This window comes from Rutidosis leptorrhynchoides, chromosome 2 (genome assembly GCF_046630445.1).
Source record: "Rutidosis leptorrhynchoides isolate AG116_Rl617_1_P2 chromosome 2, CSIRO_AGI_Rlap_v1, whole genome shotgun sequence".
Lineage (NCBI taxonomy): Eukaryota > Viridiplantae > Streptophyta > Magnoliopsida > Asterales > Asteraceae > Rutidosis > Rutidosis leptorrhynchoides.
This window is the reverse complement of record NC_092334.1, coordinates 697,849,852-697,862,488: the sequence shown is the minus strand read 5'-3', so window position 1 is coordinate 697,862,488 and position 12,637 is coordinate 697,849,852. Positions and strand designations below refer to the sequence as shown.

The window sequence follows — 12,637 nt, the reverse complement described above, 5'->3', positions numbered from 1 at the left end:
AATTAGAATATCGATTTTATGGGCGTACAGATCACTAATGGACTGCCAGGTCTGTTGGGCCGAATCATACATGGTTCACATTTGCAAACCCATCAATTCTTCTGTTTTCTTATTCGATCAAAACACATATATTAATTAAGCGACGATGATGATGAGGTTATGACGAGGGATAGGATTGGGTTATCTTGATCGAATGATGATGCATATGTTTAACGATAATATGATTATGATACGCTATGGCGATGTTAAATGATGATAATGATGTCGTGATATATGGTGATTAGATTATTACTAGGAAGATGATAGACAATTAATATGGGTTAAATGATTAAGCGTGCTAAGTAATTCAAGAACGAAACAAATGAAGCAATGGTTTAGGTTGTTATCGGGTTAGCGGGACGTCGCGGGTTCAAACCCGGAGTTGGGCATTTTTACCGGAGTTGGGCATTTTTAAGGACTACTCCTGTGAGGTAGTTATTTATTTATTCATTTACTTATTATTATTATTATTATCGTTATTATTATTATTATTATTATTATTAACATTATTTATCTAAGAAATAGTAGATACATAAAATATATTTGATACATAATATATTAGTATTACATAAAATTATAGAATAAACGTATTAACACTAATTATATAAATATTTACATATAATAAATTAATAATTTTCAACATAATACTAATCACATATATATATATATAAAACTATCTAAATATTAATTATTTTAAATAAATATACAAATTAAATATATAAGATATATAATTTAAGATATAATATATAAATTCGGTTGACTACAATTATGTGTGTTAATATATATACAAATGATATAGGTTCGTGAATCCGAGACCAACCCTACTTTTGTTCAATGTCGTCATATGTATTTTTACTACAAAATACAGTATGGTGAGTTTCATTTGCTCCCTTTTACTCTTTACATTTTTGGGCTGAGAATACATGCAAATGCTTTATTAACTGTTTTACAATATTTATATGTGTGAGTTCATTTGATTCCCTTTTACTCTTTACATTTTTTGGGACTGAGAATACATGCGCTGTTTTTACAACTGCTTTATTAAATGCTCTTGAAATATGTTTTGAACTGCGAATACATGAAATGCTTTTATAAATGTTTGACGAGATAGACACAAGCAAAACATTCCTCGAATGAATTATTATGCAGACAGAAGTTCTGCGGATTATTGTTGAATTATGTGGACATGATAATTGCCACCATTGAATTATGTGGACATGATAATTGCCACCATTGAATTATGTGGACATGATAATTGCCACCAATTGATATGAATGTTATGTATCGAGAGAATGATTTTATACACAGGTTATGTGTATGTTATTTTGTGCACGAGATATGTGTACGGTTACTAAGATTTATGAAAAATAGTTTCGTACACAAGAAAGGTGTACTGTATTTAAAAGATATCGCATGTACATTACAGGTGGGTATAGGATTCGGGTCCATTTGTACCATGCAGCATTTAAATCTTGTGGTCTATCAAAATGATGAATTTTTATTGTTTATGATAAACTTATGAACTCACCAACCTTTTGGTTGACACTTTAAAGCATGTTTATTCTCAGGTATGAAAGAAATCTTTCGCTGTGCATTTGCTCATATTACATGGAGTTATTCATGGCATATAGAGGTCAGAACCTCGCAATGGGACCAACTATTGAAGACTTCGTCCAGATGGATTAGGACGGGGCATTTCAAAACGTTTGACGAAATAGACACAAATATTCAAAACTACATTCTATGATAGAATTATTTGGATTCAGAGGTTCGATTTTTATAAAGATTGTATTATCGACCATCGGTAAGATGATTTCGTCATTGCACTACGCGTTAGCTACCGATATGGTTCGATTTAGTAGTTAGTAAAGGTGAGATGATTTCGTCATTGCACTACGCGTTAGCTACCGTTTTAACTACCATCGGTGAGATGATTTCGTCATTGCACTACGCGTTAGCTACCGATGTATTGTATTGTATTGTATTATAGTCGACTTTGTAGTTGGTAACGAAGGGATGATTTTGCATTGCGTACGCATTAGCCCCCGTTTCAGCTACCCTCGGAGGGATGATTTTGCATTGCGTACGCATTAGCCCCTGTTGTAAGAATTATATTGTATTAACTACCACGGTGAGATGATTTTGTCATTGCACTACGCATTAGCTACCGTTGGTGAGTTGTTTGAAAGGTTCCGGTATTCTTCATATGAATGATTTTACAGCAGGAATAGACCTGCACAGATTGTTTTCTAATTATGAGTATCTTGTGGTCTATTATATTATTGAAAAATGATTATTTATGATAAACTAATGAATTCACCAACCTTTTGGTTGACACTTGAAAGCATATTTATTCTCAGGTATGAAAGAAATCTTTCGCTGTGCATTTGCTCATTTTAGAGATATTACTTGGAGTCATTCATGACATATTTCAAAAGACGTTGCATTCGAGTCGTTGAGTTCATCAAGATTATTATTAAGTCAATTATAGTTGGATATATTATGGAATGGTATGCATGCCGTCAACTTTCGATGAAATGAAAGTTTGTCTTTTAAAAACGAATGCAATGTTTGTAAAATGTATCATATAGAGGTTAAGTACCTCGCGATGTAACCAAATGTAATGTATTCGTCCTGATGGATTAGGACAGGTCATTAAACAAATGACCTCATTAGTTTCAAAGATCAAAAGATAATACAAAGCTTGAGATGATCTAACTGATTCGGATACCCACAAAGTTTTGGGAATTATAAAATCCTTAATAAATTGATATATATCTATTATAAATTATCATCAAAATTATATCGATATGAACCTACAATTGATATTGAAAAGGCCATAACGAATTGAGCTTTAAATGCTGCAATACGCATATCAATCCCTACAATAGATCCAAACAATATAATTCATTTCGAGTTTAGGACTTGTTCAACCTAACAACATAACTTCATACCATGTATTCACGAATCTGCAATTATCATCAATTCTGCCCAAAATACTCTATTACTGTCCGTCATTTTTTCATCATCGCAAACAGGAATCATGTAGAATTTCAAGCCGATTATTAACCAAGAATAAACACCCACACATATATAGTTATTATCTAGAAAACTAACTACAATAATCCTATTAAGATGATATCATATTAAGGAAAAAATAACGACATAAAAGCTTAAGCGTTGGAACTTACTTTGCTGCTAACTGAAGGGCCCAAACTGGATTGAGTGAGCAATTTAGCTACAATGAATACATTCAGAAAGAGAAGGAAAATCATAATTGTTCATGAAAAAGAAATACTTTCAAGTGCTTAACAAATAGTCATAACCTTGCATATCATAAACACGATACATAGTGGATAAACCTTGAAATTCGTCTTCAAGGAAGATAAACATAAGAGTCATGTAATTTGACTGATAATATAAGAAAATTTCGAACTCATAATTGGTACATCAATAAAAAAATGGGTAGAATCCCAATCCATTTACCACACACAGGTAACATAACTCAAAATCATGTCGCCTATAATGCTGAAACATTATTGTAAAATTATTATATTATGTAATTATACGTTTCAAATACCTCAAAATGTTCAAGTATCGACCAAATATTTCGTCAATGAGATCCTTCGTAGTCTTCATTCTCTTCTTCATCCTCGTCACCAAAGATTTCATTCTTTACGATTTTTTCATCTTTGTAGTTAGAGACGGGGTATTTGTTCAACTTGAAATGATTCCTAATCAAATCCTTAATCCAAAGCATATAGTTATGGAGGGTTCGATTTTCAATGAATTGATTGAATGTGTTGCAATTTATGATAAGTAATTATGTTAGAGATTTTCTGCGAGATTGAAGGAGTCAGTTGAAAATGAAGATTGGAGATATATGTTGATTTGATTAATGTTTTCCAAATATAAATTAGGATTTTTTCTATAATCCAAAATGATTAGTAATCAATATTCCTAAATAAATGCAATAAAAAATGTATTCATTAGAAATAGAAATTCATCACTAAAATGTCGTTGATTATAAACTGTTAACGTGATTTAAATTACGTAAAAAAAAGAAATAATATGTAATTTTCGTTAACCAGGTCAAAAGGTAAAAAGAGTTTAGGGGTAGTAATGTCCTTGTCATTCTTGTTGGAAAAAAATTACGTAATATTAATTTCACAAAGTAGATCAACGGCTCTAATGATAATTTGTTTTAGATCTAATGGTCATGAAGTTTGATTACAAAAATTTATTACTTATTTTAGCTCCTCTTTTAATAATAAGAAGTGGGAAGGGAAGGGAAGGGATATTCCCTTCGTTTCAAATCTAATGTCAAGTATTCCTTTTTTTAGATATTTCAAATTAATTGTTTATTTTCATAAATGAAAAAAAATAATGTGATAAATTTTTTTTTGTGTCCCTAATTTATACATGTAAGACAAAAAGATAGGTAAAAAGTAAAGGGTAAAACTGAAAAGTTAACAGAAAAGTACATGTGTCAGGTACTTTTTCTTAAACTATATGTTTTTTGTCTGAGAACAATAGATTTGGGACGAAGGGAGAAATCTACACTTAATAATTATTAATCATTATTTAAGGTGCGTTTGATGACTAATTTTTAGAAGCTTATGAAAGTTTGAATTTATAATTTTATTAAATTACAAGTCATAAGTTGTATTCGTTAGATAATGAAAATTAGAGATTGTAGAAAAAATAAACTGTAGAATTTTAAGCTCTTAAAACTAGCTTCTACAAAAAGTAGAGCTTATGATCAGTGGCGCATTTAAGAATTGTAATTACTGGTGTTACTGGTTAAAAATTCAAAAAAAATTCTACTAGATGATTTATTTTAACGGTGTCACCCAACACTATTCATTGGTCTCACTAGTTAAAAATCCAATTTTATCCTACTACGTCGCATGATAAGAGAATTACCTAAAATACCCTTTATTATTTATTTTACATTTTATAATTGAATCTTTTTCAGAGCACGATGTGTCCGTGTCTATTTTTCGGTGTCCATTTCAAAGTCGAAAATGGACCTTAAAATTGATTAAAGTTGGGTGTCGTTCGATGTCCATTTTGATGTCGAATATGACGTGGAACAATAAGAAAATAGAATAATTTAAAAATATATATACATAAAATCAAGTTTCAGCATCGACCTCACGACTTTTGAGTACTAACGGCGAGATCGACTTTAATCGATGGTGGGGTGGTGTCCATACTGTCAGTGTCGGTGAGATTGACTAGCACCGACGTTGTAGACTCCATGTGCTCTAAGTCAATTCACAATTATAAGTTCTAGCTTCAACTACCTTATCAAACACTTACAAAAAAAAAAAAAAAAAAAAAAAAAAAAAAAAAAAAAAAACTTCTCGTTAAAAAAATAAACTGCAGTTTTAAATCTAGCTATAAGTTTTCAGCTCCGACTCCTACTTCTCAAAACACACCCCTATACTTGAACGTTTAGAAAATTAGGAAAATAAAAGGCTTAATCCAAATTCCAACCACTCCATAAATATAAATTTATTTATTTTTATTATTTTATTTAATTGGGAAGTCAAAGCCGCGACGAAAGATCTTGTTGAGTGGCTGGCACCTCAAACAAACCCTGGTCCAACCTGGAAATATAGATGGTGAGATTGAAGTACTAAAATGCACAGCAAACAACCTGGAAATAAAGGCCGAAGGTGGGCTGTTAAGTGAGAGCGAAAAAAAGTTGTGGTCAGACACCCGTAAGTTATGGCTGGAAAAAGAAGCAATTAAGGTAAGTATGTTACAACAAAAAGCACGAGTGAGATGGATACTAGAAGGCGACGAAAATTCCAAGTACTTTCATTCGACAATAAAAAGGAAGAATAATCAGAGTAACATAAGAGGGCTGCATATAAACGGTACTTGGAATGTCAATCCGGGGGACATCAAAACAGAGATTTTGGAACACTTCAAGCGTGTGTTTGCGAGTACAAACCTGGACAGACCGTGCCTCGATGAGCTCAATTACCCTACCCTTTCGGATGTAGAAGCAGAATCCCTCGAACTACCTTTTAGTGCGAAAGAAATCCAGGAGGCTATTTTAGAATGCGGTAGCACCAAGGCGCCGGGGCCGGACGGTTTTAACATGCGTTTTTTCAAAAAGTTTTGGGATATAATTAAAGTTGAGCTTATAGAAGCTATTGAATGGTTCTGGGGAAACGCTGAATTTTCGAAGGGGTGTAATGCATCTTTTGTAACGCTAATTCCAAAAAAGATCTCACCAACGGGACTAAGAGACTTCCGTCCGATCAGTTTAATCGGCAGTTATTATAAAATAATTGCCAAAATGCTCTCGAATAGGCTTCGAAAAGTTGTCCCTCGCCTAGTGGGGCCCGAGCAGAGTGCCTTCCTAAAAGGCAGATTCATTTTAGACGGTGCGCTAATCGTTAACGAATCCATTGATTATTTAAAGTCTACGAAACAGAAAAGTTTTGTCTTCAAGGTGGACTTCGAGAAAGCGTTCGATTGCATAAATTGGGATTTTCTGATGGAAGTTATGAAAAGCATGGGATTTCGTAACAAATGGAGGGAATGGATTTTAGCTTGCATGAAATCGGCATCTATCTCAATCCTCGTAAACGGTTCTCCTACAAAGGAGTTCTCGCTAGGAAGGGGGATACGTCAAGGCGATCCACTGTCCCCTTTTCTTTTTATTCTTGCGGCCGAGGGATTGAATATCATGACAAAGTCCGCAATTGAAAAGGGTGGTTTCAAGGGGGTCGAGATAGGTAAGGATAAAGTGTTGATCTCACATCTACAATACGCCGATGACACTATCTTTATTGGGGAATGGAGTAATCAGAATGTGTACAATCTACAAAAATTACTTAAATGCTTTGAATTGGCATCCGGCTTGAAAGTCAATTTTCATAAAAGCTTCCTTTATGGTGTTGGTGTCGGGCTTAATGATTTGAACCATGTTGCTAAACGTATTGATTGTCAAGTCGGGAAATTCCCCTTCACTTATCTCGGGATCCCCATTGGTGCAAGGATGAACAAAGGAAAAGAATGGGAAGTGGTGATTGATAAGATAAAAGCTAGATTGTCGGATTGGAGAATGCGGACGTTGTCTTTTGGAGGACGGGTTACACTTATCAAATCGGTTCTAAATAGTCTTCCCTTGTATTTCTTCTCGCTTTTTCGTGCTCCCCAATGTGTGTTAAATTTACTTGAGAAAGTGAGGCGTGCGTTTTTTTGGGGCGGGTCCGATTCGGGGTCTAAATTGGCTTGGGTAAAATGGGACGATGTTATTTCTCCTTATGGGAATGGGGGGTTAAACTTGGGTTCTCTTAATGGTAAAAATCTTGCTTTGTTGGGAAAATGGTGGTGGAGGTTTATAACCGAAACCAATTCCCTTTGGTCCAAAATTATCCGTAGTATTCATGGCCCGGACGGGGGTTCGGGTTTGGGGGGAAATTCCTTCCGATCCCAATCTTCTGGTACGTGGCATAACATTATTGTGGTAGGAAATACTTTGGAGTCGATGGACATTCCTTTTAGAGCTTCTTTTATCAAGATTGTGAATGATGGGTCTTCAACGCTATTTTGGGATGATGTCTGGTTCGAAGGGGTCAAGTTAAGTCAGCGTTTTCCTAGATTGTACAGGTTAGAAAGGTGCAAGGATGCTCGAATAAAGGATCGCGTAGAGGTTGATGTAACAAGCTGCTTAGCAAAGTTCGACTGGGTCAGGGAGCCATCGGGTCGTACGAGATCAGAATTAGAAGACCTTGAACAGATTATCTCAACATGCAAATTCGACAAGGGTAAAACAGATTGTTGGTCGTGGTCACTGTCATCTTCGGGACTATTCACGGTTAAACATCTTGCAGCTATCATCGAGGAGCAAGGATCTGCTAGGAACTCCAATCCGCAAGAGACTTTACGGAACAATTTGATTCCAAAAAAATTAGAGATCTTCGTGTGGCGGGTTAACAAAAAACGACTACCGGTTAGAATCGAGCTCGACAAAAGGGGCATTGACTTACACAGCGTTCGGTGCCCGTTATGCGACGACGATTTAGAGACGGTTGATCATTCACTAATCTTTTGTAAACATTCAATGGCGGTTTGGAAACGTGTATTCGAATGGTGGGGTTTCGGTAATTTCTCAAACTTTAGTTCCAACGAAATCCTCAAAGGCAATGCTTCGGTCTCCATGTCATCACTCGGGAAAAAAATATGGCAAGCGGTCGAATGGGTGTGTGCGTATTTCATTTGGAAAAATCGGAACAACAAAGTCTTTCGCGATAAATCGTGTACCGTTCCGGCTTCTCTAAATGAAATTCAAAACAAGTCTTTCGAATGGATTTCAAAGAGAATTAAAAAGAAGAAGATTGATTGGCACTCTTGGCTATGCAATCCGAGCGTGTACCTCAATTTATCTTAATCGTGTATTTCTGTTTTGTATAGTCTGCATGTTTGCTTACTCACAAACTGCTTAACTTCGTGTGTATCTGTACTCAAGTGGGCTGAAATAGGGCCCAAACTATTGTAATACTCCTGTGTTGATTTATAATATTAACTTGCTTTTCAAAAAAAAAAAAAACAAACCCTGGTCCAAACCCACTTGACAGGGGGGCTCTCTTTCGGTGTTTCTCTGCTCATTTATTCTGCCTGCAATTACGCGCTTCCTCATTTACTATTTCTATTCCTATTTATTTATTTTTAACTTCTTAAATAAATTATCGCCATCTGTTGTCTTAGGAGCCATTTTTCTCTCAATTCTGGTACGTTCTTTTCTTTTTTTCTCCCTTTATTCTATTTTATTTTCAATTTTTGATAATAAAAAAAATCATACTCACATCTTGTGTGATTTGCATTGTGGTATTCGAGTATTTTTGTAGATCTATTTTTTCATGGATCTGGTTGAAATCAATTTGATGTTCAATAAAGAGTACATGATTTTCACTGCTGCAATGATTTTGATTTGTAATTATTGGTTTGATTTGTGCTTATAAATGCTTATGGAGCTAGTTTTATTTGCAAACTACTCTTTGTTTTGGATTATAAAAAAAAAAAAAAAAAAAAAAAAAACTAAAATGAGATCTTGGTCCTTTGATAGGAGTATATTAAATGGGAGAATGGTGTCTTAAAGTTAGCCTAGTTTGTTTAGGCTAGGTTTTGCCTTTTTTGGTCGTGTATTTGTTGTCTGGTGGGCCTGTTGGGCTGCACATTGTTGTTTTGGTTTGCCGATTTGGCTTTTAATTATATTTTTGTTTTCCTGTTAAAAAAAAAACTTTTATATACTATTATTAATGTATGTAAATTAACATTTACATACATGTCACAATTTATGAAGTTAGCTATTTGGATCATTGGTATGTATACATATGATGGTGCACCTACATGTCACAATTTAACCATGTTTGATGAAATTACCCTTGTGCCTTGTTGATTATAGCATATTGTTGTTTGCTTGTGGTCAAAGTTATATAATTTGTAGGATCAAAGTGTGTCTATATGTGTATAGTAAGAGTTGAGCAGGAGTCAAGTACTTTGTTGTATCTAGATATGTGACTCAAGTAGCTTCAAGAATCAGAATTAAATGATCATTTTCATTAAAATCAGGGATACTTCGGTAATTTTAAAAGCGAAACATGTAACGAAAATGATACTAAAACGTTAGCTTAGCTTGGAGTATACCTAACTGGACTACTGTAGTAGCTTCATTATCATTATTTCGTGCTGCACACCTTTGTTGATCTACTTTCTAGCCATGTAATGCGTTTACTTTCTCGATTTTCATATACATTCTATGTTTTAAGTTATGTTTTATATTTTTAAAGATGACTATCGTCTAGTTGCATTCTAGGTGCCTTATACTTGATTGCAACTTATTAAAGATTTTTATTTGGTTGAAGTATCAAGATGACCTTAATTGAAGTTATTGGGTTGAAATCAAACCAAATTTAGTTCCTACTTTATATGTGGCAGTATTGGCAGTTTACACAAATTTAAAATTTTGGTAACGGTTCTAAACTTCGGGTTGGCCTAAAACATATGCTTAAAATTTATTTTGTATATCTCAGTCTTTCGGTAGTTCGATCATGATTACAAGTAGCTATCGTGTTACAATTATCTGTTTTTATTTTTTATTATATTATTTTCACATTTTGTGCATTAATATGACAATTTGGCAAAGGCTTACTTGACGGTATTGGGTATTGTTGCTGTATTACAGTTTAGCAAATTTTGACAAATTATACCCGTTTGCTTTCTAACAAATATGTTTGACCAAAAATATTGTTGTGTATACAATGTTAGTGAGTCGAATAAGATTACAAGAGGTTATGGTACTATAATAATCTGATTAAAAACCCGATTTAGGTCTTGTTGCAGCCCCTTTGCCCTGTTTGCTTTCTAGCTAAATTTATGTTTAACCATTTAAAGCTAAAAATTCCCAGTCATACACTCGTACCTATAACTAAATGGGTTAAAACCCATCTCTACCATAATCATTTAAACTTCAACTTAATAACCTTCATACTTGTCAACTTGTTTAAACTAGGGATCAATTCTAGGTGTCGTTGCTATCAAATTCCCAGTTGCTTTACGCCATGGTTATAGACGGCATTATAAATTCACCCCACAGAAGGCCACAGACGGCATTTTCATCATCGTCATTCAAAAAGCAATACTCAAAAAGCGATGAATTGGGCAACTTCTCTACAGTAGTTAAGCGCCACCGTTTTCTGCTAACGGCACTTGCACTTCTCGCTTTTTTGTGCACCGTTTATCTTTACTTTGCAGTAACTCTGGGTGAAGATGACACCTGTTCTGGTTTGTCTGGGACCCAAAAGGCGTTGTGTCATGCCCAACATGTAAAACAATCAGTCTCAAAAGGAAAAATGAAGATTCTTTAGTGATTGAACAACTCTACAGTTCCCTAACCAAGTTAGTGACTGGAGAACTTTATAGTTTTACCAAAATACAAGAAATTTGGTTAAACCAATTTAGTAATTTGTAGTAGAAAAATGTGTGAAATTACAGTGTATTCTCTGTTACATCTAGCCTTGCTTTCTTTTTATTTATTTATTGGTTATATTGTGAACGTAATATAGTTGAGGGTACAGTGTTGATTGATTATAGTAATTCATAACTGCTCTGAGGGAATTAGTTTTCATAAGCCATGTAATGTTATTTTGAGATTTGTGTATTGTTATATATGTTCTGTACTGCCATTGTTTATTGTTATGAGGTTTGAGATGTTAATTCATCGATTATTTTTGCACGATAAACCTAGAATCTGATCCAAGTGTTATGTATCACCACTTATCACTTATATATATGAAAAAAAGTGTACGCTAAAAGTTGTTTTCAAACCAGCGAGACAGGTTTCCGGAAGATCGGCATGTTTGTCCTCTTCGTGTAGGTGCATCTTGTGATGGCTAATGAAAATGTTCAAAACGGTTATGGGTGATGCAGTTAGGCCTTGTTTATTAGAGGGCAATCCGATTAGATCATGTATATGTATATCAGAACAATAAAATTGAGCCAAATATATGATTAGAATATCATTTTGCTATAATAAATTAACATAAATATTTTTGAAAGTTTACAAAATATAATTGATATGTGAATTTATCAGCTAATTTATATTTGTAAAATGACATTTTTAAAAGTTATGTTTTAGAAAAGTGTTAAATTATATTCTATCAATAGAGTTGTAATTAATTGTATCCATAAATTTGCTTGAAAACAAAGGGACCAATAAGAACGCGACATGTGACGCGAAAATCACATGTGATTGGAAAAAAAAAAATCGAAATATTTTTTTTTGAAATTTTTTTTTCGAATTTTTTTTTTTTTTTAAAATCATATGTGATTATGCATGTCAATCACATGTGATTGTAAACTCAATCACATGTGATTATGCATGGTAAATTCAATCACATGTGATTGTACAATTTAATCATATGTGATTCTGCAAGTAAATCACATGTGATTGTAAAATAAAAAAAAAAAATTAAACAAAATTTTCGAAAAAAAAGTAAAAAATATTTTTTTTGAAATTTTTTTTATTTTTTTTTCCAATCACATGTGATTTTCGCGACACATGTCGCACTCTCATTGATCCCTTGAATCTCAAATTAATTTATGGACTCAAATGAATATTCTTCTATCAATATTCATTCAATTTCAAAATTAAAATAAGCACCTAAGTAAACAAAATATTGACCCATAACTTAAATAATACTTCGTACTCCGTAACTATAAACTTTACGATAAATTCCATTCAAATTATAATTTGTTAGAAACTTAGAATTGAGTAGCGCAAGAGACCAAACAACTAAAAAAGTAAACCTTTTCGATACACTTGATAATTTGATTTGTGAATTATTATAAGAAAAAAAAAAAAAAAAACTGATAATGCGTATTACGCGGAAAATCTTAATTATAAAAAGACCCTTCAAATGTTTCAAAACTGCAGTTTCACCCCTTTTACTTTTTGTCCTTTCATATATGATCTTTCTAACAAATTAAGCCATCCCAAACACCCCCAAAAGCCCTTGTCAAAGCTATATCGTATTCTCTTCCGATCATCATCACAAGTTTACATTCATCGCTG

At 33.4% G+C, this 12,637-nt stretch overlaps 1 protein-coding gene across 1 annotated transcript; it reads left to right on the top strand.

The window, feature by feature from the left end:
- The first annotated feature begins 8,738 nt into the window (after window positions 1–8,738).
- Window positions 8,739–11,078, top strand: LOC139894109 (uncharacterized). The gene is made up of 2 exons (XM_071877314.1): window positions 8,739–8,795; window positions 10,577–11,078. Exon 2 carries the CDS (start codon window positions 10,626–10,628, stop codon window positions 10,929–10,931), a length of 306 nt encoding a protein of 101 aa, XP_071733415.1. The 5' UTR covers window positions 8,739–8,795; window positions 10,577–10,625; the 3' UTR covers window positions 10,932–11,078.
- Window positions 11,079–12,637: the final 1,559 nt, after the last annotated feature.

Coding starts and splice junctions, on each gene's coding strand:
- LOC139894109 (XM_071877314.1), top strand. CDS start 10,626: ATGGTTATAGACGGCATTATAAATTCACCCCACAGAAGGCCACAGACG.